This window comes from Rhipicephalus microplus, chromosome 6 (genome assembly GCF_043290135.1).
Source record: "Rhipicephalus microplus isolate Deutch F79 chromosome 6, USDA_Rmic, whole genome shotgun sequence".
NCBI lineage: Eukaryota > Metazoa > Arthropoda > Arachnida > Ixodida > Ixodidae > Rhipicephalus > Rhipicephalus microplus.
This window is the reverse complement of record NC_134705.1, coordinates 86743946-86770843: the sequence shown is the minus strand read 5'-3', so window position 1 is coordinate 86770843 and position 26898 is coordinate 86743946. Positions and strand designations below refer to the sequence as shown.

Sequence of the window (26898 nt, the reverse complement as noted above, 5' to 3'; positions counted from 1 at the left end):
AATTTCAACTTTCAACTTTCAACTTATTAATGTTATGGTATTCATGCACTACATAAGCGCTTGCGAATGCTATACGCACGTAAAACAAGGTGAGTTTCAACTGCAAAGGTTAGACTAGGTATAACATTTAAGTATCCAACTTGGCTGCAGAAAATCTCGCGAAGCTGACATGTGTACTCTGCGGGCTATAATAGAAAGTGCGAGTTGCCTCGTGTGATGTTTCACGAATACTCCACCTCTCGGAAGAACGAATCAGATTTATCGTGTCATGAATGGTCTGGTATATTCACTGATGGACGCAACAAACAAAGTGGCCTGTGTTCGTTCCTGGCCAACGCTTCAACACTGAGGCTAGCACTGCCGAACAAGGAAGCGTTCAGAGCGTCTGCCTACTGATCATCCTTAAAAAGACGCTCCTGAATTCTGCTTGGCGGCGTGACAGTATATGAACATTGCGAATAAACCCTCTTTCCCCAGCAAAAGCTGTGTGTGTGGGGGGGGGGGGGGGAACCGGGTCTGAATTTCGAGCAGCAAAAAAGCGTTTGATATTTTCTTCCAAGGTGAAAGCTACTCTTTTCATTGACATTACGGGCAGGTGGCAATATACAATCAGTAACAATATTGTACAGGCTCTTCCAGACAGGAGGTAACCTCGGAGCACATCGCCATTGTTGCCCTCCGAGTTATTATGTATAGGTGTGAAACAGTATGGACATACAGCGTCCCCATCGCAATCTTCCGCAATTTCGCCACATGGCAAGGACTGCAGAATACCCGGCCAAAAATGTTCCGCGAAATCGCAACCGCAACGTATGCCTCACCGCGCTTGGCAAACACGGGCGTCACAAAGACTGCAAAGGTGGCACTCACGAGGTCCGGGTAGGACTTTGCTATCGTCCTGGCCGGATCCTGGAGCCTCGAGCTGTCCAACACCGATGTCGGGGCGGCGTAGCACGTCTCCGATGTTTCCATCATGCTCATCGAGCTGATCGCAATCACCGTGTCGGCCATGGTGCTTCTGCACGCAGATCAACACCAATGCCACTCCCTTTTGGTTCGCCTGTTCGTTGTCGACAGAGTTACATATCTCAGTGCTAAGATGCATAGGTCCAACCGTGATGCATAGGTCAGTCGAAAGTTGTTTACCAAGGCTCCACTAATACCTGAATACCCACAGAAGAAAACTACTGAAGTTTTATACAACTGTACAACAATGCTCAGCGTGAATGGGACGGAGCAAACGACGAGGCGGACACAGTACAAGCGCTGTTTCTCAACTGAAGTTCACTGAAAAAAAAATATAACGCAACGGAATTCCACACCACACGTGCACAGGAATTTCGGGGAACGCGAAAGAGATTGTTAATACTGCATATTTCGCAATCTAACGAACAAGCATGCAGACGTTTAAGATAGGAAATAACCACCCTTCAATTCGATGAAAACTGCCGCGAGGTTCCGAACCCTTCTGTCTTTGTGCTTCAGCATAACCACTACGTTATTAAAATAATTAAAAAATGCCACACATTTTATGAATCATTTACGACTCTCCCGACTGTCTATATTATCTCTGTAATGCTCACAGGCAGTAGGTCTAAAAAAATTGTGAAAAACACTGACAATTTTTACTCTTCTCGAATAATTTATTAAAAAAGAATAGTGTAATTTTATTTAGATTACAGTTTAATTATTAGTAATTACATTATTGATGAACATTGATTAAATTTTAAGCTAAATTAACCTAATTCTAGCGTGGCAATTATGCAATGACAGCGTTTAAATGAAGCCCTTACTGGTTCATTACCCTTTTTTACGCATTTGATTTATCAAGTATGATACACTAGGCATCGTTGGGATACAACTGCGCAATATCGCGCAGTCACGGAAGTGACGTGTGTTGCACGTTGTACTTCCGCCCAAATTTCCCACTCGATATTGGAGTAAGAAGCAGCGAGATACGACGTGGAGCTATAGTCTGTGGCAATCTAAGCAACAATTTGAGCTCCGTCCACTGCTCACGTGATACTTCGGAAAAGAATTTAAATAAATACTTCTTCCATCAACTATTAAGCATTGTCATGACGTGAAGCACTTCTCAAGCACTTCAACTTCCCGGTAAGTCTCGTCAGTGATTCCGACTTCCCTGCTCGTCCAGACGTGAGGCTTCAAGTTACAGTAACGACGAACGTTTGGGTTCTAAGTACGCGTAGCATTTATAAATTAGAAGAGTCAGTTTGTACGGTTCGAAAGGGATAAACGCGAGCAGGACTTTCAGTTTTGAATGCCAGTTGCACCACGGTTCAGTGATAGGAACTTAAGCACTTCTTTAGGTCCTCATGTAGGCCGTAACCAACTGCAGCACCATCGTTTCCAGTCGACTAAATAAAACTTTGCTGTTTATCGATATCGGCGGCGGTGTGTGTACTTACTCGACGGCATCCTGGAAACCTTTACGGTACTTATCCCAGGCATTCGGCTCGTTGTAATCGAACAAGCCAATCGCCATCACTATCTTTCTCTTGCTGTCGTTCCCTTGAATTGCCTTTAATTTCTGCGAGGGCGCAGAGAAAGAAAAAAAACTAAACATGGACGCTCGTTTGCGATTTTCAAACGCTGTAGTTCTGCAATTTAGAACGTGATAAAAACCGCAATCAAACTTCACGGTGAGATATCTCGAAGTAGAAACACGCTAGAATTGTTAGCTGCCTATGACGTTTCCATACAAATATGCCTGCTTGCTGCGGTCACCAAAAAGTTCCTTAGCCAATTAGTTAATTGGGTGACTGACCGCAATAAATATTTCATTGTGTCTCCGGGACACATAATTTTTGCGCAAAAGTAGTTTTCGCGTACCTTCTAGCACTAAATCTTAATTTCGAACACCCGGTGTAATGTCATCACGGACTTTCTTGACGGAAGTGTTAGCTGTTATGATGACAATGGCGACGGCACCCTTACTCACCGCAATCGTTCCTCTGGCCCTATTCATAAAATCGTCCCAATTTTTGACACTCGTCACCATATTCAGTATGCCGTAGTTCTTGACGTTCGCCGAAGCCAGTTTGGCGAGATGCTTCTTCAAACCTTGGTCGTCGAATGCCTGCGCCGTGACGTACCTGAGCCGAAAATGAAAGGATGGCGGCGTTATAAGAAATCTGCTAACAGCTATGAGCATGCGCGCTGTACGAAACGAACATCGGGGGTCGAAACTATTTTCTGTCAGTGCCGCATATCGAGCTATTGGTTTTTGCGTTTCTCGTTTTTAACGACTAAATGAACAGGGTTACAGTAGACCCATCCGCATGAAAACAGTATAGTTGGTGCACACCATGTTTCAAGCCCTTAGCAATTCACGTCGTGATCTACAACAAGATAACATCAACTAAAGAGCCTACCATCTATCTATCTATCTATCTATCTATCTATCTATCTATCTATCTATCTATCTATCTATCTATCTATCTATCTATCTATCTATCTATCTATCTATCTATCTATCTATCTATCTATCTATCTATCTATCTATCTATCTATCTATCTATCTATCTATCTATCTATCTATCTATCTATCTATCTATCTATCTATCTATCTATCTATCTATCTATCTATCTATCTATCTATCTATCTATCTATCTATCTATCTATCTATCTATCTATCTGTCTGTCTGTCTGTCTGTCTGTCTGTCTGTCTGTCTGTCTGTCTGTCTGTCTGTCTGTCTGTCTGTCTAAGTCATCTGTCTATCTATGTCATCTGTCTATGTCATCTATCTATGATTTATCATCTATCTACATATATATCTATCTATCTATCTACCCAGAATCAAAAACGCCTGCGCTAAAAAATACGAAGAGCGAAAGTGAACACAGAAAACAGAACAGTGAGAGGCAATACGCATTAGAACAAAACGAGAAATACAGAAAGACAATGATAAACACAGTTTACATGTACCACGATACACGAGGTAGGCTGAAAGACAGGGGTGGAGATGAGGACTTGTAGACTGTGCAAGTCAGGCTGATGATGCAACTGTGCACGACTATAATAAAGAAGCGTAATGCTTGCAGAAAAACAATGTCGGTGTGCAATGAAAATGATCGGAATCAAGAAAATAGGCAGTTTGCATGCGAAGTGCCATTAGAATGATTGAACGATGCGGGAGTACAAAATGAAATTTCAATAATGGTAAAAAAGTCGAATGCTTTGGACGTGAGATCCGGCGACCATGGCTAGACGTTGCGCCGGTGAAGTTCTTTTCTCAGCTGCCGAAAGTACCATGAAACCGAAAAACTGCATGTCCGACATACTGCGGTTGTTGCTGGCGTTGTACCTTACTTGTTGGTTTTTCGTGTCCCAAAACCACAATTGATTACAAAAGACGCCTTGGTGGTGGGCTTTATAAATTCGACCACCGTGGGGTCGCATTTCCGGAGCTACCCAAAATTCTTGAGCAACGCCCCGCTGTAATTCAACTCGACAGTGCAAATAAGCCTCGAACTATCATAACATTTTCCCTCCACCGGAAGGTGGATGCCACGGCGAGGATTTTATCCTACGGCCTTCGGGTCAACAATTGATTACCATAAACTGTAACGCCGCCACGGGTAATACATTGTGGCCACGCGGAATATTCATCCGTAAAAACCGTGTGCAACTCAACCATATGACCCCTGGTCCCTTAAATTCAGAGGTTTCACTTTACCATTTCGATTTCCCTCGGTGGCAGCAATGAAATCTTCTTACAATAAAATCACGGTACACAAGCTTCCCTACATCGACGTTCAAAATACGTCTTGTTCTATAGACATGAAAAGTGTGGCTCTTCGTTACAACGAAGGCATCATTGTGTTATTGAAGACCTATAGCGTTGCCTGTATATGTGAATTATTGCTTACTTGGCGTCGAAGCTGGCGCCGCCTGCCGTCTTGGTTCGGGCTGCTATCTGCTTCTTGAACAATGTCCAGCTAGCGTTCACCTCGACGCCCGCCAGCTCCGTCTTGTTGAACACGATGACGTGCGTGTAGAAGAGGTAGTTGCAGAGACCATCCGGCGGGTACATGGCGGGTATCACCGCGTAGGCGCCCAGCGTGCAGATCAAATCGTCGGGCACAGCTGCGCGAAAGTGAAATACCCTTTTAAGGCTGGCAGTCTCCAAGAAAACTCTAGTGCTTTTTTATGTTCACCGATTTCAATAAAACTTTGAACATGTGTTCTCGTCGGTACCGTGGCAATAAGTGCTAAATTATTCAATCGTAAGCCATTTAGTCTTTTTAAACAACATTTTTAAATTTTGTTAAAAAAGTAAAGGGTAGCCGATTCTGGAATCACTCTTGTAAACGCGGGCCACCCAGTGTATGTGACGTAAGGGCCTACTCTTTAAAAAAACTTCGCCTTTCCCAGCACATGGATGCAGCGCGCGCTTTCTTCTGCGAGGTGACGACAATGCGAGCAGAGTTGAGTTTCGTCAGCTGCATACAGCGTGCTAGTCGTAGTTACGTCGGTCCTACAATATTGAGCAATGAGAAAATCGATTCGGGGCATGTCAGATGCTTCACGCGCTGGTGGGTCGAAATCGAAAAGCGATCGATGCTTCCGCGCCGAGATAGTATCTGCAATCATCACTGAACTTCTCACTGGTAAGTTCACACGAGCTGGCACAGCTTGATTCCGCGTCGGATGACATCGCAGAAGCCTCATAAAACGTTGGCGTAGGCAGAGACACAATCGCAAGCTTAAAATTCGCATTGCTCAACTCACGCTGCAAGCCGAACAATACGCCACATAGCTCACGAGGAACAATTGGCACAACTTTTGTAAGTCACTTAATAGAACACTATGCACTGCGCGCACGTGGGCCATACTAGGAGCCCTTGTTGACCCGAAAAGTACCAAGTCCTGCACGAGCAGTACCATCCAAACACTTTTTCACAAGCAGAATAGGGACGACCACAGCATCTTACAGACGCTTCAAGAAAAATACATCGCTGCAGGCCCTCAGCCAAAATATAAAAACTACCCATATACAGAGTCAACACCGCTGGATGCTGATATCACTGTGCACGAAGTTCGAGCTGCCCTTCTGAATATCAAGCGCATCACAGCGCCAGGGAAAGACAACATCCAATACTTTCTCATACGAAACCTCAACGACGAAGATTTAGAACAGCTCACAGATTTTTACAACTCACTGGAAATCCGGAACGTTGCCCCAAGAATGGAGACATACTGAAATAACACTAATTCCTAAGTCCGGTGAACCCCTAGAGCTTGGAAACTTGTGGTTAATCTCGTTGATGTCTTGCGTCGGTAAATTAATGAAGCACATCGTCCTCCAAAAACTGCAACCACACCTTGAGGTTCAGTGATTTTTTCCAGACACACTGTTTGGGTACCGGGCTCATCTGTCCATGCAACACATGCTTCTCCAACTAAAAGAGGAAGTAATGGAAAGGCTCAGTTCAGCGCAACCTAGAAATCTGCTTATCGTGGACATGCTCATTGCATTTGACAACGTCTCACATGACTTAATACTGGAAATCCCGCGTCGACATGGTGCGGACGCCGAGTTTACGACTATGTGAAAGCATTTCTAACAAACAGGGTGGCAACCATAGCGTTAGACTATCTTCGCAGTGACATCATCAAACTCGAGGATAAAGGCATTCCACAAGGATCGCTGTTGTCTCAGACACTTTTTAACATCACCATGGCTAAATGACCGCCTCTACGGGCCACCATTAAGTCTGCGGCATGTTTTAGACGCTGACGACGTCACTATATGGGTGACCAAAAGCTCAGACGGACAAATACAACATACGCTCCAAGAAGCAGTAAATACAGTTCAGGCATACGCACGAGCAGGTGGTTTAACGTGCTCTCCAGAGAAGTCGGTACTTCTGCTCATTCGTCATCCCCAGCGAAATCCCTACAACAGCCCGCAAATCACGGTCACCTTAGAAGACCATGCGATTCCCTGCGTACAAAAACTCCGCGTCCTGGGCCTTCATATTCAGGCTGATCTCAAGGCAACGCCCACCATAAAAATATTCGAACAGCAAGTTTCTCAAATCACGCATATGATCCGCCGCATCACCAACTGAAGGCATGGACTTCAGAAGGAAGACATTCTACGTATAGTTAATGCCTGCATACCAAGCCGCATCACCTACCACGTCCCTTATCAAACCCTAACGCTCGCACAAAAGAGGAGACGACTGGACATTCTCCTTCGTAGAGTGTCAAGGCGGCGCTTGGACTACCTACGTACGCATCCACCAACCGTATCCTAGCCATGGGAGTACACAACAACCTAAGAGAACTAACCGAACACAACATGGTAGTCAGCTAAGCTATCCTTCTACCCGATATGAATATCACGCACCAGGTAAACAGCTATGATCTCCGAGCAAGAATTACAGTCGCGCCACTTCCACGCAATATGCACCCTGAGCGCAACGCTCGGCGCCGGCGGGCAAGAGTGAAAAACCTCACGCGCCTCATCAATCAGTCTCCCCCAAACACTCCCTTATACTGCGAGGCCGCTAGACACTAGTCCCGCAGTGTCACAGTTGGAGCAGTGGTGAACAATGATCACGACGTAGTAGCCTCAATCAGCGTACCTACAAAGAACATATGTGAGGGCGAAGAGTGTGCCGTTGCTCTGACGATTTCCCACGCTGCCATAAACCTTCCTCACGCAGACGTTATTTAAATCTTCACAGACTCAATGGATACCTGCCGTGCCTTCACACGGGGTATTGTCTCACAGCACACACACCGAATCTACACACCACATAAGTTCCGACTTGCCTGCACGCCTGGGCACACCTCTCTCCTGTCATGACTGCGCACATGCAGCTATTCGAGCACTCACTAACAGGGAACAGGAGGAAGAGCTGTCCAACCAAGATGAGGAGGACACAAACACGGAACTTCTAGGATATCGAGACGCTTTCGATTACTATAGAGGAGAACGCATTCGGTACCCTCCACTACACCACACGCTCACACGAGAGGATGCAAGTACGGTGCGCCAAATGTAGGCCAACACGTTTCCGAACCTATATTTCCTACACATCCTCCATCCCACTTCTTACTTGGACAAATGCCCTGGCTGCGGAGCAGTACCGACGTTATTTCACGTAACACTGGAATGTCAGCGTCCGCCAGCCAGGCGCTCTGCCAGCTCTTCTCCTATTCCTACTTCACAAGTCTGGGAGGCCATGCTGCGTGATGAAAGCCCGAGTGCCCAGCGGGCGCTGGTTCGGTGGGCGCGGGACGCAGAAGCGGCTGTTGGAGCTCTAGACTGACAGCCCCACCCGGCATTCCTCTATGATTGAAATAAAAACTTTCGCTCTCTCTCGTCAACTTGCTTTTGGCGCGTCAGAAGAGACACGTGGGCTACGTTTACACCCTGGCCAGCCGTGGCGAGGTATAGTGGATCTCATGACGTCATCGACGAGTGATTCTTGAGACGTCATCCAATACGTACCCACCATAGATGACGGAGCAGTTTCTTGTTTCGGTTTCAGTTTTGACTCGTAATTTATTGCCTAATTAAAATATTCACGAGTGTGTGGGCAAAATGAACCACCCTATATTTAGCAGGACTGCCAATGCTATTTGAAAACAGCATTATCTCAGTGTGGTCGAAAATGCACCAGGGGAACACCGGCGATTCTTCCATATTCATCGAATTCAATAAAACTTTCAACATAAGTTGTCTTTGGTGCTCTGATGATATGTGCGAAGTTATACAACCGTAAGTCGTTTAGTTCTCTGTGAAATGAAGTTTGAAAATTGGTAGCCCATTTCGAAATCACGCCTTTACATGCGGGCTACACGGTGTACGTGACGTATCCGTCTACCCCAAGGAGGTTTTCTACCCCGCACAGAAAGGGGCTGCGTCTTTCCTTCTCCCGTGTGTTCCTCCATGGTCTACCCCCGTCTCGCCGCACGCTGTTTCTCGAATCGCCGACGACAAAACTCGTACAGTTCGGTTTTGACAGCTGCGTGTATAGCGTGCTGTTAAAAATGAAAGTTGGAATGCGATGTTGCGTTCAAGGTTGCACGAACAAAGCGAGGAACACGAAGGGAATGTGTTAACACTCGTTCCCCTGTGACAGCGCTCTTGGGGAGACGTGGCTTTGTGCTGTTCGTCGCGTCAACTCGTCCCACGGTAGTAACGCCAGTGTGTGCTCCGATCACTTCTCTCGGGAAAATTGTAAATGCAGCGCGCTCTTAATGCGATTATTCCGGCTCGCCGAACTGAACTATCGCAGAAGAATAAAGGAAGATGCTGTGCCGACGGTGTTCCTGTACACAGAGCAAAGCCGGTCGCAGTACCTACCAGGGGAAATGGCCAAACAGCAGCAAACCGAGGCAAGTTGTATATACTCTTGCATGTTCAAGCTGCCTATTGTCTCGAGCGTAATTAGTCATAGGTACTTTCGATTTAGATTGTGCTCGAATTTTATATCGCAATACACTTGCACGATTTGTGAAAGGTAGTAAACTTCGGTAGGATGATTCGACCTCGGTCATGTACGATCGCTGTCGAAAGTGACTTAATGTGTTGTGACCGCCGTTCTGGCTCATGGTTAGAGCATGAATTCAGGTGATATCACGAAAAGCCTGATGAGTTCGTGAGATCGCGAAGTGGCCCAATCGGGACGAGTTTTCTTATACTGATCGAAAGGGCATTGTGGCACACAAATGTAGTACAGGTCATTCCTTTCATTCTGTTTAAAAAAAGTCCTTACAGGCCTCGTTAGAGGTGTATAGTAAAAGGGGGCGTCACAAAATTTACTATGCATAGTGAATACTTATTATTATACAGGATTAAATGAATTAAACTACGCACATAGCTTCGCAACACAGTTAAATAGTGGCTAATAATGAAAAAGAAGCAAAAGAGTAGATCAACGCATGGAAAATTAAAGCAAAATAGAGAGAACATGATTTGCTTCAGCAAGAATAGAGAAAATATAATTTGATTGGGCAGCAAGAGAAGTCACCATTGACATCGGGCCTTGCAGTGAGCGTGCACAATATTGAGCAACTAGGAATAAGTGTGATGTGCATACGAAACCTAGAGGGAAGGTTCTTGATGGTTTAAGCGGTGCTAGTTAAAACCTTTGTATGATATTCTGTTCAGGAATACACTGATTGGTTTGTTCACGGGTCGCTTGTTGGTTAATTAGTGTCTCACTGTGAACTGTTTTCTACTTCTATAGCCTAAAATAAACTAGCATTGTTCTTTTCCCACATACTTATGCATTTGCTACTGTGTACTTTCCTCTCCTGGCTTCTCGGCAGGTTTTGCAAGACCCCTTTTCTGCGGCGGAGGAGCTAGGCATTGTTTGGTGGAAGGCAGTGATGACATCGGTCCAAGCTTCCAGACAACCACGAGCACGTGAGGGAGCAGCGAACTCTCTGTTTCGGTTATGTGTGCCACAACGCGGTAAAAAACGAAAAAGGTGGGAGCCGGTGCTGTCTTGAAGTTTGCGAGAACAAAGTGAAGAACACCAAGGGTGTGTGCATTCGTTTCCATCCAACAGCACTCTTCGGGAGAAGTGGCTTTGTGCAGTTGGGCGTGTCAAGTGGTCCGCCAGTAAAAATACTTCTGTGTGCTCCGATCTTTTCACTTTGGGGGGGGGGGGGGAGGCTATGAATGCAGCGCGCTCTTGATGAAAGCATTCGGGCTCACCCCGCCAAACACTCGCAGGAGATTAAAGGAAGAAGCTGTGCCAACAGTGTTCGTGCACGCAAAAGAAGTCCAGCCGCAGTACCAGCTAGGGGAGGCAGCCAAACAGCAACCAAGTAAGGCAAGTTATGTTGCTACGCGTGCAAGATTACTCTTGTTTATGTCGGACAGCGGTTCTCATCAGTTCGCATGCAGAGTAACGCGTGACACAAATCGGGGCGATAATTGGTTATGTGGAGTATGAAGTAAGAACAGCACGATATTGCAAACGGGAAACTCAAAAGAAATGACGCAGACAAGCACTAACTTTCAAGTGAACTTTTATTAAAAAAAAACAAAAATAACAGGAATATATATGTGGCAAAAATTTTTAAAGCACAAAAGCATGACAAGATTTTGTTCAAGAGATGATAACACGTGCTCTTTCAAAAAAAAAAAAAGACCATTCTTTGGTTGATAAACTGACAGCTGCCATACCAATGCCTAATGAACGTTCTTGTTCAATATGGGTGGCCTGTATGACTTCGCAAGTGCAGTGGCCCTGATGTGTGCTAATGATTGCGGTTTGTTTTAACGGGACGGGGTGGGTGCATTTGCAGGAAGAGCAATAAATAGCTGAAAACTTTCTTTAGCATTGTGCACATTTTTATTGTGCTCACGAAGATGGTCATTTGGACACCTTCCAGTCAGGCCAAGATTGAAGCTACCCATATTGCCCAAGAAGGTTCATTATGCATCAACGGTATCTGCGTGTTTATCGATAAAATATTTCTCTTTTATGAAAAGCTGCACGTAATCATCCCTTTAAAAAGATCTTCCTATGTTTTTGTTATTAAAAATCTTTCCACATATATATTCATTTTGTGCCTAATAAAAGTTCCGTTGAAAGTCAGCGCTTGTCTGTGTCGTTTCTTCTGTGTGTTTTCGTTTAGAATATTGTTGCTACTTCATAATGCAAAAACAACTAGCCCGAAGCTTCACTTTACAGCTTATGTGGCCCATGTATTGGGAAAAATATGAATAATATGTGTGTGCATGTGTGTGTGTTCAACATAGAGACCAATCAGGTATACTGTTCGGGGGCATCGTTTTAGATGTTTAGTTTTTGTGTCACTTGTTGGTTCATTGCAGTCTCATTAGCGTTATTATATTGAGAAGGAGCAGTTCTTGGCTACTGTAAACTGAACTAAACTGTCGCGTACTGACGTGCCGCGGCAGCGATGACCTCCTTCCTTTGCCTCTCCACTACCACACTATTTTCCCTCCCCCTGTCTTGCCTGATCAATGCATTGTTTAACAGTGTGCTTTTACCTTATGGTTGGTTCATTGGTTGTCCAAGACCTCTTTGTTCAGCTGAGCAGCCGGAGCATTCTTCGGAAGGCAGTATATACTGACATCGGTGTAAGCCTCCAGACAGCCACCAGCATGCCAGCGGAGCAGTAAACTCGCAGTTTCGAATATGTGTGCCACAACACAGCATACACGTTGCGCTGGCGTGCCAACGTATCTCAGTTGCTGCGCAGTGGCTACTCAGACCCACTTTGAGAACCCTTCAATTGGTGAGAAATTTTTGCTAGTGATGAAGATAGCACTAGCACACTAGCATCAAACCATTTTTTATATGCCAGGAATCCAGACCGATAGGGTGCTTGTCCGGGACAGTGGTATGCCCACAAGTGACATCATAACAGATGATATGAATGAGTTGCATCAGGTGCAGCGGAACCATTGTTCTAGGCCCAAAACAAAATGTATGTGCACCAGCTCTTGATACAAGCGAGTGGGACATACAGCATTGACATGTGCAATGAAAATTACAAAAAGTTAAACAATTACAGTTACTTACTTCTTTCATTGTTTCTTTAGGTCAAACTGAGGTGACATATATGCCTGTGATGACTATGCATGATGAACCAGACACCGAGGAAAAGTAAGAAGTGACTTATTTCTCACAAATTTTCACAGACATATGAACAGCCACACGTCCTGATGGTGCAGCTTGACTAATTGGTGGTCAATGAATTATGTTGATCACACATAGCCCACAAGGCAAGGTTTGCTGATGCTCTTTCACCTTGTCTCGGAATGCAGCAATTTCGATTTCAAATTCACAAACTTGTCGTTAGAAAAATTAGCACAAATCAGTAGAATTAGTGCAAATTAAATTAGTACAATTTAGTGTATATTGCATATTGAGTGAGCACATCACCGTGTGAGAGCATTTCAAGAATATCTAAGCGAAATATCCTGAATTGTGCTGCAGCAGTTACCTTCAATAGAATATTTGAAATTATCATGTAACGGTTTTGTGTCTATGCCAGTTTATTCGAATGAGTAACAAAGCTTTTGAAATTTTACAGGGACCATGCAAATGAATCTTAATACGTTTGATGAGCTGGAAAAAAGTGACAGTGATTCTGGGTAACCTTATTGTGCCTTCTGAAGGGCTTGCCTGGTATGTTTCATAGTGGATACAGATGTTCTTATACCCCTGCTGAAGCTTTTTAAAATGCTAGCTGCATATTCATTTTTTAACAGCTATCAGTAGGTTTGTTGAAATTGCATAAACTCAAGGGTGCGCCACACTTTCCTTTTTTGTGTGTTTTTGCAAAGGCCATGAGCACCAGAAGTACCTGTACAAAGCTTGCCAGATGACAAAAATATCTTGTTTTTCATTCATGCCTCATGCAACTTCTCAAAAAAGTGCCGGGCTTGTGGAAAGGCTGAGACCACCGTTAACTTGACATCCAGTGGAACTATGATTTGTGCGACCACGACATGCAGCAAAAAGCAAGTGATGAAATGGTGCAGCCAACCTGTAACCAAAAAGCCCCTTGGAAATGTGCCTCTCTGCTCTGCGATCCTCTTCGCTGGTAGCAGCCCAACCGAAGTTATTCGGCTTTTGTGATCGATGGGAGTACAGTGTCTACAAAAAACGCAGTACTTCCCGTACCAGCGGTGCTACTTTCTTCCAGCCGTGCAGCAGGTTTGCACATTTATTGATCTTATTTGAGTGAAAAATAAGACCTATAGGGAAGTAACAGGTGCATAGGGACCTATAGGGAAGTAACAGGTGCTTAATGCATTCGTTGATGTTTTCTTGCGTAATATTACAGGTAAAGCCCTCAGGAGTCTAGAAATAGTGCTGCCAAGTGTGTGCCCTGAAAGAGTAACTACCGTGTGTTTTTGAAAGCTAGTTTCAATTCCTACGGTTGCCAAATATCACAAAATGGTATTATGAGATTCTGGTCATGTGCTTAGGCAAGATATCATGATATTTACACGGCCGCTTTACGCCGCGACTTCATTGGCAACCCACGAATGACCATTTTCGATGTTTTAGTGATGCGCAAGCCGCCATTTTGGAAGGTTTGTTGCCTCACATCATGCCAACTAGTTAGCTGCATGAGGTCACCAGAATACGTAGCATAGTCTATGTTTAGCTACTGTTGATGTCGGTACGAGCACTACGGAAAAGTTAACTTAATAACCAAGTAAATCACATTACGATCATTTGCTGAGCCTCACACTTCTCAAAGCTGTCTGTGTATTCAAATATTTGTGTAGCACTGCAAAAATGCCTCCAATAAATGGCGTCAATACTCGTTTAATATATCTTCACCGAAAATTGCTAACAATACGAGGTTTTTCTGTAACAGTTTTTATTTTTTGTAGTAACCACAGATTTTGTGTTGTTTACTGCCCTTCTATTGGCCATTTATAAAAAGACCTGCCGCCCAACAATAATGTTCAAGATATATATTAAGAAGTATTTGCTAACAGCTCTAATGGCTAGAGATTCACAGTATGAACATATAATGTGAGCTATGGTGTAAACTTTGAGCATGTGACATAATCTTCAGTATACGTAATGTAAGTTCAAACACACACTGGAAAGCTTTGTTCAGTGAATATGAAAACATTGCCTTGTTTAGTAGGCCTGGTTATCACAACAAATGAATCTCCTTAAAAAGGCATAAACAGTAGCCCCTGTCTTTTGCATGCGATGGAACGTGTGACACACCTTGTCATTCTTCGGAATTTGGCGCGTACACCTTAATTGACACGAGTACAAAGTCCTGCACATGAACTTGTGAAGGCTCACTGCTTTTACTAAAAACGGTAGTCGTTATTGGGGACCTTCGACGGAAAAATTTTGGTCTGTCTGTCTGACTGTCTGTGTGCATCTGTCTGCACATTTGTCTGTACATTTGTCTGTTTGTTCGCCCCAACAATATCTCAAACGGCACTAAACGGCCAACCCCATTCGCATCGCCCACCAATATTGCTCAAGGTTTAGCGTTCCTAGTTGTGCGACTGTCAATTAAAAAGCAATTATTGCACATATCTGAGGCACCATAACAACACTTCTAAGTTTTGTACGTCTTCCTTCATACTAGAAGAGGCGCGCACAAGTAACTCTAAGGAATGTCGCGTTTGTCGCGCTGCGCTGACAGTGCAACGCGATGCTCAATAGCGTGTTTCCAACGCTTTGCTACGACGTTACGGTGGTGGCACCTACCCGTCGCTTTGCGTTCTACACCTTATCACCTCCGAGACTGGCGCGCATCTTTCTCCGCGGGCTGCACGGCTTCGTTTTCGAAGATAACTGCCAGATGGCACTTGTGTCTAACGTGCCTCTATGCGCTCGTTCACCTCCGCTACACGCTCGAGGCACTCTGACGCAGCACCTCCAGAATACCATTCACCAATTTTATTGCGCATGAACATCAAATAAACGTTTTTTTTTTCACTTTCTCCAGACACAAGACTATCGTCTTTCGGCTACATTTGCGGTGTAACATGCAGATTTGGAACCAACTTTTTCTATTCTAAATATACATATGAAATTTGTGAACTTTTTTCTTTTTGTGTATATCTGTAAGTTATTTGAAATGCCAAAGCATTGTGTAATGTCTTGATCACGTGAGATGTTGTTATGCACAAGGTATTGTTACGCTATGCTATGCTAGATATTGTTACGCTATGCCACTCCCACTCCGTTTTACACCATTTATCTGCATTTTTTTCGATAGCTATGAAAACACCAAGAAAAGGCATAGTAAAACAATAATCAGTGTTAATGCCTAAATAACTTAATTGCAGAACAGGACTTTTGACATGTCATGCATATATCTCTAAGCAGCGTTGCTTTAAAGGAACACTGACGGCAAATTCACGCATGCCAAGATTTTTGCATCCATTGACAGTGATCAGCCCCCTAGCAGCGATTCGTGACAAAACTACTACGTTATGCCTTTCACCTCCCTTGCCTCTTGTCTTGATTTGTTTTGACATTTTATTCAAAGTGTAGCGCACGTGGCTTGCTCCAATTTGTATCGCCGGTACCTAGCTCGAGTCAAGACAGTTGGCAACCTGGCCATGTTTTAGCGTTGGCATAACTTCTTTGCGGTCATCTCTAGAGCGCGCCCTAACTGACTACATTCCTCAGAAAGGAGTGATGAGAGGTTCAGATGCTCAGCTGACGCTTCGTCTGCTAGGTGCACACGTTTAGTCATGCCTTGTCACCAGTATTGCCATCGAAAGTGTCGACTAGTGTTGATAGCGACATTCTGGAACTCTGAATCGCCATTGTTCCCGACAGCTCGAATCATTTCTTTTCGACCTTTTGCAAAACAGCGATTAAATATCGATGCCATTCCAAGCAATGATGAGATGCCCGGTGGCGACGCTTGGACTACGCTCACTGATATCTCTCGATTAGCTGTATTAGCTGTATTAGCATGGGCGGTATTCTGGTATACCCAAAGTGGTTTATTGAATATAGGTATAGCAAATGCACACCAGCCGAGAAACAGAACATGCTGCAATTCTACAATAACAATGTTGTGGCATGGCCTCCTCTGTTGTTTGCTTGCAGGGTTCTTTGAGCTGCCAGATGGGCCCGCCTACGTGACCTCTCATGATTACGGCTGCTGTAACCTGGCATTACGCTAGCGCACAGTCTTCGGATGAACGAAATTGTACTATTAGGTCTATGTGCATTGTACTTGTTAGCTTGCCTATATGCTAATCCACTTTCATAGCTTGTGGTCGTGTTGCCGTGCGGTGTACATGCAGTGAAACGGCACACTCGTTCAGCTTGCTTCACGCTTCCAACAACGCAACTACACTTTTTATACGCACATGCTGCCTGACGAGCACACGTCAAATCATGCTCTTCATTTTCACCTGTCTTATCTTGTAATTTCATTAAATCAATAAAAGTGGCACGACGAGGGCCGGGAATCAAGATAGAGAGTGTTGCCACGTAGCGCCACGATAACAATACTCTTATTGTCGATGCCATCACTAAGAATGCTGTGAGTCATGCCCAAGACATCGTACTAGCGTTGATGTCTTACGGTGCTGAAAAACCTTTGGGCTTTGGTACGCTCTTTGGCCTCGAAACAATTTAGCTCTCATGTGACGGACAGAATTGATATTTTGTCGAAAATAGATTAGCATACAGATAAAAACACACCTCGAGCTTTAAATTTTATCATTGGCTCTTTATAAGTGCAATTATGTGATTTGTTGGTGCCAGTTTAAATATCATTGTATATAAGGTTGATGGTAATGCTGAAGATGAGTAGTTAGGGCCATAGGTCAGCAAGCTTATGGACTTCAGACTCACTGAAGAAATATAGCTTGCTCTTGGGGCTTAATTGAGCACTCTTGGCAACATTTTTTCTCTACTGAAATCGCTCAAGCTTCCGACTCAATATGAGCCTAACTGGTTTAGCTAATGAGAAAGTTTGACGACCTGTGTCATTACCTCGCAATAGCATTTCAACATTGGAACCATAAAATTCATCATTAAAGTCAAGATTGATGTACAGTGACTAAAGTTATGCTTTCAAAATGGTACAAGGCACCCGTGTACTCCTTAATTTTATTTATGTTGGCCAGTATAGTAAACACTTCATGAAAATGGCAGCAGAGTACTCCGAAAACGGTGCTTTAGATGTCTTGTGAATACTAAAGCACTCATATAGTCCTTATAAAATGTGCTTCAACCTATTCGGTTCGCAGTTGCATGAAATAGAACACACTATGTCCTCATTGAATTGAATAACTTTCAACTTTCCTCCGGTCCACTCAAGTGTTAAGGGGGGGCGCTGGCGTCGATCGACGGGAGCGGTCGCATACCACGTCGGCTCTGTGAAATATCGCAATTATTTGCGTCACATCAAGTCGTTCTCCTGCAAGCCTTCTACCACCGTCTCCAAGAACGTCAGCCGCAACCGAAGACATCACGTCTTGTCAGGTGGGCCGTCTTCTAACCCTTTTTTGGTCACTTGAAGCTTTCGCCAAACCACCGCGGAGTTAAGCCTAACCGCAGTAAGGGCCGCGCTGGCCCTGCCCGGGGTTTCCCCGGTAATGGCGTCTCCAAATCAAGTCACCGGCTACGATCCGGAGTCCATACAGATAATACAGATGGATACCGCTCAAACCGAGACACCTCTACCAACCGAGGAAGAGTACCTCAAGAATATGGTCCGCGTCTGGCGCGGAAGGAAGAACACAGCAGTGGCTTCGAGAGACGCCAGGGCTCCTGCAGCCAAACAACAAGCAGCGTCTCGCCCTCAGCAAGCACAGGGCAAGAACGCGCCGAGCGTCGCCTCGCAGCGCGTCAAGCAACTCCAGTGGCGGCCGAAGAACACGCCGCGCATCGAAGAAGACGACATCATAGTGGTGCTGAAACCGCGTGAGACGCTCGACCTCAAGGCCACGTTTGGTCCTGGACAAGCCGGCGCTGCAGTCCGCAGCATCCTCGGAGCCGACGCAAGTGTGGGACTTGCGGTGTGGCCCCTCTGGGATCAGAATGTACTTGTGTGCACGCTCAAATCAGTGGACGCCGCCGAGAGACTCCTCGGGGACATTAAGCTGCCAGTCGGGGGCCGCCAGCTAACATTCCGGGGACATCCCAAACTCTCCGGTGAGTTCTGTCGGCGCATCGTGCATGTCTCTCAAGACGAAACGTCCGAAACTGTGAAAAGCAAGCTCAGTGCTGAGCCAAATATAGTGTCTGTGCGCAAGCTTGGGGACACCCCGGTTGCGGTGATCACCTTCGCGGGGACCAAGGTGCCACGGACGGTGTTATACAACTGCGAGCGGCTCCCTGTTCGCTTGTATAAGAAGACAGTGCCTGCATGCCCACTTTGTGGCACAGTGGGCCATCGAGCAGATACTTGCCCGCGCCCGCAGCCCGGCCGCTGCACAAGCTGCGGCGTTCAGGTACCTGCTGCTACTCCTGACGGCCCTACGGAACACCAGTGCATTCCGAGCTGCCTACTCTGCGGCGGTGGCCACAATACTGGAGCTCCCGGTTGTGCTGGATGGTTCCGGCAGCCGGTCAAGTCGGGATCCCCACGCGGATCCAAGCCGAGGACAACGGGGGGGAAACGGGGGGAACAAACAGGCTCCGACTCCCAAGACTGGCCCCAAGAAAGCACCAGCCGCCAAGTCGAATAAGCCAGAACTCAAGAAGACCGACACCGAGCACTCCACCAATGTAAAGCCTGGGACCCCGTCGGGGCCTCCTGCCTTGGTCAAGGACTTCCCACCCTTGACACCCGTCCAAGCACAGGTGAGCTGTTGGGGTGGGGCAGTCTCTGGACCTTCCTCTTCTCCCTCCCCTACCGAAACCGCCCTACAGCAGCAGACAGGGGAGCTCAGGCGCCAGAACCAAATTCTTGCGCGCAAAATTCAGGAATTAGAAGCGAAGCAGGTTGGGTCATCCGAGCCAGTGCAGGAAGCCGAGGCAGAGGACGGGGATGACGGCTCTTCCGTCACATCCCGCCTCACTAGCGTCTCGCGGCAGGACGCGGACACGGTAGTTGGACCAGCTTCCATTACCGGATCCATCGGTCGCATCGAGTCCCTAGAGCATAAAACCGAGCAATTAGAGGCGAGCGTGGCAGCCCTCCTCACTCAAATCATGTCGGCAGTCCGCGAGTCCTTTCAGGACATGTTCAAGGCAGCCTTAACGCAAGCACTTCCCGAAATTGTAGCGCAGGTCTCTAACTCAGTCCTTAAAGCCATGCAGCCCTGGGTTATCGCCCAAATTAAAAACACCACTCAGAGCGACTCCCCGCAGGTTAAGCGCCAGCCGGCCTCCCGTCAGGCAGCAGAAGAAGGCTTTTCGGGGCCGGCTCCAGATACGGACCGGTCCTCTGCACCGTAAATAAATACTAAAAGATGGCTAGCCGATCTAATAAACAAGCTAAATATCTACAAAAATTTGAGATTATACAATGGAACTGCAGGGGTTTTAGAGCCTGGAAAAAACGGTCGCACCTTCAGCTCTACTTGCAGTCCCTCGGAAACATGCCTGCCTTGCTTGCTTTGCAGGAGCCCGGTTTGGACGTTAAATTCTCTGGCTATAGCACTTTCCAGGGGGGGGGCCCTCGTCATGCATCCTGGTGAACAAGGCATATACCGCGATTCAGGTCGATTTAAACTTAAGTACTGAACAAGAATACACAATGGTCAGAGTACTGCCTCTCAGACGTCGCGACCAGTCAATACACATCCTAAATATATACAGCCCCCCGCATAAGCCCCGCGTAACTTTTAGCGAAATCTTCCTCCGGGCGATCAAGTTGGCAGACAAGGACCCCTTAGTGATCGTGGGAGACTTCAATGCTCCCAGCCTTCACTGGGGCTATCACTACGAGAAGGCCAGAGGACGTAAGCTGGCGGAGCTTATCTCCACCCTTCGCCTCACGCTGCTCACGGATCCGGCGTACCCCACTTGAGTGGGGAATTCGGTAACCCGTGACACGTGTCCGGACCTTTCTCTCGTAAAAAACGCTAAGGATGCTACCTGGGAGAACTTGGGCCATTCTCTAGGCAGTGATCACTGCCTTCTCCGGGTCACACTCCTGGAAAAGTCAGCTCATAAAAAATGCGGTCAAGCCAAGTTGACCGATTGGACCCAATTTCGCAATCAGACTATCCCTCCCGTACTATTTTCTGGAGGCTATGCAGAATGGGCTCAACACGTAAACAACATTCAGAAAAGACTTACTACTACCCTCCAAACCAACGAAGAAATCCCCGCAGTTGACACTCACCTCCTACACTTGTGGGAGGCGCGCCGAAGCTTAACAAAACGTTGGAAAAAGCAGAAGACTAATCGCAAATTACGTATCCGCATAGCCCAACTCACGGAACAAGCTGCAGCGTATGCTGCCCAACTCTCAGATTCAAATTGGATAGCCCGCTGCGACGCCGCAGCTCGTCAGATGAGCTCGAAGGGGACATGGCGTCTCTTTCGCAGTCTCATAGACCCCTCTCAAACGAAAGGGGAGGCGCAGAAGCAGCTCCGGCGAGCTCTGCAAGGGCACCAAGGCACTCCGGCACAGCTTGCGGATGCTCTGTGCGATAGGTATCTCTGTCGTACGGAGGACCCGCCTGGGCCGGCGTACACGTACTCTGGTAAGCCTAACCACCAACTCGATGCCCGTTTTGAGTTGCATGACCTTAAAGCGGCTTTAGCTAAAATGCGCAGGGGTACGGCTCCGGGGCTGGACCGCATAACAGTAAAGCTGTTGGCAAACCTCCCTGACACAGCCTACCTCCATTTATTGGAATACATGAACGAGATCTGGGACGGCCGTGCGCTCCCTTCCGAATGGAAAACGTCACTTGTGACTTTTATCCCCAAAGCAGGCAAGGCCGTGAATACGGAAAATCTGAGGCCCATATCACTGACTTCGTGCGCGGGCAAGCTTATGGAGACGATGGTACGGGATCGCCTCTCCCCATACCTTGAGGGCAAGGGCTTCTTTGCAGACACCATGTTTGGGTTTCGCCCACACATGTCTGCACAGGACGTCCTTCTCCAGCTCCATAGGGCCGTCATACAGCCCATAAGTATGCAACACAATGATAAAGCCATCCTCGCCCTTGATCTGAAGGGGGCTTTCGACAATGTTAAACGCAGCAGCATCCTGGCTAACTTGAGCTCCACTGATTGTGGGGCTAAGGCCTTTGCATATGTCAGAGATTTTCTCTCTAAACGCCAGGCACTTCTTCGGATCGAGGACGAGGCCCGTACATTATGGGAACACGGGGTACCCCACAGGGAGCAGTGTTATCACCACTCCTTTTCAACATTGCTATGATGCGCCTTCCAAGCGAATTGGCCAGGGTGGAAGGCACACAACACGCAGTATATGCCGACGATATTACAATCTGGACCACTGAAGGGAGCCTTGGTGAAATGCAGGAACGCCTTCAGCAGGCCGCATCCATAGTCGAGGCGTATGCCAACGATTGTGGACTCCAATGTGCTCCAAACAAATCAGAGCTTCTGCACGTTAGAGCGAAGCCAAGAGATAAGTCAGCCATACACATCTCCCTGTCTGGGGTTCCCATCAGAGAGGTGGAGGAGCTCTGGGTTCTGGGCCTGTTCATTCACCACAGACTTAGACCGGACTCCACTATAGCAAAACTTAAGAGAATAGGCGAACAGGTAGGGCGCATGATCCACCGCGTTTCCAACCAGCGGGGTGGTCTGCGGGGCAGGGACGCGCTTCGGCTCGCGCATGCCTTCGTGACTAGCCGGATCCTCTACGCCGTCCCATACCTTCGCACTAACAAGCAAGAAGACGAAAGAATAGATGCCATCATTCGTAAGGCTACTAAACGAGCTCTGGATCTCCTGGTGGCCACTTCCAACGCCAAACTGAGGGTGTTAGGTGTGCTCAACTCCTACCAGGAGTTGCGGGAGGCCCACCTTATGAATCAATATACGCGGCTCGTGCAGACGGCTCCCGGGCGCCGCCTGCTAAACCGCTTACATATACAGCACACTTGCACTGCAGAGGAGGCGGAGCGTATTCCGGAACTGTGGCGGCATATGCTCTCGGTCGCTCCACTCCCCAGTAACATGGATAAGCACACGCACGAAAGCAGAAGACAGCCGCGGGCTCGCACGCTTGAGAGGCAACACGGCTCCCGACCTGGTGTATTCTACGTAGATATAGCAGGGCCTTCGCCCACGGGATTTTACACGGCCTCTGTAGTTCACCGGGAAAAGCATGTCAATGGGCTCTCGTTCCGAGCACAAAATCCAGAGCGCGCTGAGGAAGTCGCGATAGCGCTTGCTGCTGCGGACCCCAACTCGAAAGTTATCATCACGGACTCCCGGAAAGCATGTACTCATTACTTGGTAGGAGAGATATCCCCCCTAGCCAGCCAAATTCTAAAACGGGCTCTCGCTGATCCAGCCCCGAAACGCATCGTATGGGCTCCTGGCCATCAGGGCTTACGAGGTAATGAGGCCGCTGAAGCGGCCGCCCGAGCGCTTACCCACCGGGCTCCTCACCTTGGCTCTTATGACTCGGAGGCCAATAGACCGCTGCTGCGGTTCAAAGAAATTCTGACCTATTATCGTGACACTCACCGCCTTTACCCGGCTCCTGCAAAGGGGTTGAGTAAGGCGGAAGAGCGAACTCTAAGGCGCCTGCAGACAGGTACTCTACTCTGTCCTGCAATCCTAAAGCATTTCGATGCGAACACAGATGGGCAGTGCCCATACTGTGGGGAGACGTGTGATATCTTCCACATGGTATGGGCATGTCCGAAAAATCCCCACCTACCCCCTTCCCCTACCCCTTCCCGAGAGGCATGGGAGACTGCCCTCCTCAACTGCTCATCACTAGAGTCTCAACGGGCTCTGGTGAGACGGGCGCGAGTAGGGGCCTCGTCATGCGGTGTCCCGGACTAAGGACGCCGACCATGTAGCGGGGTCATGCTTTGGCCCCGTACCTCTCTCTTCTCTCTTTTATAATAAATGTTTTTCATCATCATCAAGTGTTAAGTATCAACAAAGTGGATGAACAAAAAGGTTGCAGATAGCTCTTAACTATTTAACGAAGCAGGATGTGGTCATATTTCTTGTGACTGACAGACAATCGGAGATCAAGGCTTTTCTCAAGAAGTACCATCCATACATAAAGCACCTGTTTGATTTGTGGCACATTGGAAAATGCAAGTGGTGTAATGCTTTCAGCATAGTGTGTGCAAGTACAAGTGCAGTGGTCTCAGGTCATAGATGTAATGCACAGTAAAACATCATGGATATTTAGAACTTATTCTTATAGGCTCGAGGAAGAAGATATCAACTCTCTCTAGGCCGTGCGAAGCTACGTCAGATTGTGCTAGGCTGGAGAAAGACAATCATCCGGCGTTTGTATTGGTGTGCTGTAAACAGCGATGGGGACGACAACTTGTTGCTGGCAAGGTGACTTTCCATCCTTCGTCACCATCTTCTCAAAGGGAACCCTGATCGGATGCGAAGCAGTGGCGTTGTGTATGGACGCAATCATCGTTTTTGACTCGCGCCTCGTCACTGTTGCGGGTGCGACGTTGCCATTCACTAACGCAATCGGCTCTGTGTAACTTCGAACACCGACGACGGCCAGATTAGCCCAAATCACTTCGGTGCATGTTTCGGCGGGCGAAGGAGGTTCGTTTTCTGGCGTCCTCTACATCGCAAATAAACGAGCTGAAAGAGCGTTCACTTGATGTGCGCTAGAACGTTGCGAGCGGTGGAGAGGGTGAAGTGAGAGAGAAGTGACACGCGGTGAGTGGCGGCAGGCGAGGAAGAGTGACACCACCACGTGCTGCGAGGGAAGGCGTAACCTACTTGACACCACCCCAACACTTGCGGCGAGGGGAGCGTGGTGTGGCGCGTTGACACGGAAACACGGACGGACACCGTTACATAGGCTAGTCAAAAAGCTGCCAGGCATCTAATAACACTGACAACCGATGTAAGGTAACCACGTAGGTCGCTAGCACACATGCAGCTTTTTCTGTGGGAACAGTAATTGGTCTCGGTTCTCAGCCGAGCTTTTTGCAGTCAAAACTTCCATTTTGGCCTTGAAACAAAAGCTTTTGACACCAGGCCACGATACAGAACAACGAAGCTGCCTCCACAGTAACATTCGGAAAACAACTCCCGCTTCCAGTGCTCTTCGCGGTTCTAAAAAAGAATCGTAGCATATCTATGGAGTGATTAATAATGGAGAGGCGAAGCGTTCATTCGTTCGTCCGTCTGTCCACGCGTTCATCCGTGTATCCGTCCTTCCGTTCGTTCATCTGTGCGTCTGTCTTCCTGTCTGGTGACGAGCAAGAGCCAATCCACTCCCTGCATGCCCCACCATTACACTGATACGTACGGCAACGCTCTTGGCTCTCCACGGCCGCCGCTCCACTTCGTCCATGCCCCACAAACAATCCCGCACGTACGACGACGATGCGTGAGAGAGAAATTCACTAGTTACCCGCACACACAGGCACAGCCAACGCAGCAGTCACTCGGAGAGTAGCGGTACAGCACCGTATGAAATATCCTCACCAGTTTGTAAGTACTAAGAGACAGTGCCATCTATTCTACTGTTCGAGAGATACTGCCAGTTACGCCTGACGCGGACAAGGTTAGACTGAAAGGATCTTCCCTCCTACACAAATATTTTCGCACCCAAGCCGGTGCTCCGGTCAACGGAGGTGGCGCGCCGCATGCTACTTTGCATTATGATGGGTCAAAAAGGTTGCATTCCATTACATAAACTGTTTCACAAACTGCATGGTTGAAATAAACATTGCAGAACAGCCACCTTCCAGAACTTTTCTAACTCCATTGGCTTGTCGGGTTCAAAAAAAAACTCATTTTAGACGTCATCTTGTGTGGTTTTCAGCGGAGATGGTTATTTCGGATGGCGATGTATTAAAGCACGAAAAAAAATTCAAAACGCGCGGGAGGAGGGGGCTTGAGCCCAATAACTTTCACCCCCCGGGCAGCGCCGCTGGTCGGTGGTGCATGAAAGCAAGAAACATTTTCAGGGGGGGGGGGGGACTGAAAACCTATAAGCTCCCCCCCCTGGCTATGCCACTGACATCTGCCTGCCTGTTCCAACAAATACTCACCCGACGGTTTGCGCGTTTTCGGCTTGGCCGTGATGGGGCCGGGACGCCTAGTCACTGGCGGAGCCACTGGTGGAGCCACTGGTGGAGCCACTGGTGGAGCCACTGGCGGAGCCACTGGTGGAGCCACTGGTGGAGCCACTGGTGGAGCCACTGGTGGTGCCACTGGCGGAGCCACTGGTGGTGCCACTGGTGGAGCCACTGGCGGAGCCGCTGGCGGAGGACTAGGGGGTGTGGAAGGACGCCTAGTAATTTTTCCAGGCCCTTCATCACCGGTTGTCGCTGTAGGTGTGCCGCCTGGAGCTATACTTGGTGGGGCTGGTAGACCGCCACCGCCACCTCCGCCGCCACCACCACCACCTCCTCCACCACCTCCTCCACCTCCACCTCCTCCCTCGAGGATACCGCCGTCTTCTTGCTCCCCCACTGCATCCAGAAACCGAGAGATGAAGCTTACGAGAACGAAACGCTCACTATTAGCTAATGCTAAGCTGCGTCGCACAAATTCAATACTACACATAGAATAAAATACACAACACAGGACAAAAGCTAACACGAGCTATCGTAAAAAATTTTCCGTCACTGTGTAACATCGGCTATGGTGCTCGGCTGCCGAACCAAAGGTAGCGGGTTGCATACCGGCCGCGGCGGTCTCCTTTTGATGGAGGCGAAGTGCTAGAGGCTTGAATACTGTGCATTGTCAGTGTATGTTAAAGGACACCAGATGGTCAAATTTTCTGAAGACTCCCTCTATGACGTGCCTCGTAATTATGTATTGTGATTTCAGCCCGTAAGACCCTAGGTGTTATTTCAGAGAACTTCCTGACATTTGTAGACTTTCCACCCGGCGTGTGCAAATTAGTGCACTGCCAGTCATGAGTAAAACAAAAGATGTATCGCGAGAATGCTAAATCGAAAGAGCATACTTAAACATTCCTCTTTGTTGCTCAATGCCACTTATCCCTGACACAGTAACTTTTCCTCTTTGTGACATAAAACTCTCCCGCAACTTGAGCGTTCCGAGCCATGCAACCTGTCCAGCAATGAGTTCTAAACAGGATTTTCGTGGCTCAAACTGATTCCCCAAATAGAAGCCTATTGGCCCCAGTTGGAGGCCATTCTGTTTTTCAGCGAGCCTTCTTTGAGCGATGTGTGGGACCAGCTGTGAACAAGAACCTGGACAAACCGGTGCCCCGCGGTTCCCAAATGGTCCCATTTAGCACCCAGCTGGTTTCATTGGGAAGCCACATG

The 26898-nt window shown here is 47.5% G+C and overlaps 1 protein-coding gene across 1 annotated transcript in view; it reads right to left on the bottom strand.

Moving 5' to 3' along the window:
* LOC142765357 (uncharacterized) overlaps nt 1-25972 on the bottom strand; it is a 66831-nt gene extending 40859 nt beyond the window's left edge. The window contains exons 1-5 of the mRNA XM_075866156.1: nt 25651-25972; nt 4895-5111; nt 2963-3116; nt 2430-2551; nt 871-1018 (exon numbers count right to left, since the gene is read on the bottom strand). Coding sequence (XP_075722271.1) covers nt 871-1018; nt 2430-2551; nt 2963-3116; nt 4895-5058 — 588 coding nt within the window. The 5' untranslated portion in view covers nt 5059-5111; nt 25651-25972. The remainder of the gene's footprint in view (nt 1-870; nt 1019-2429; nt 2552-2962; nt 3117-4894; nt 5112-25650) is intronic.
* Between the last annotated feature and the right edge of the window lie 926 nt (nt 25973-26898).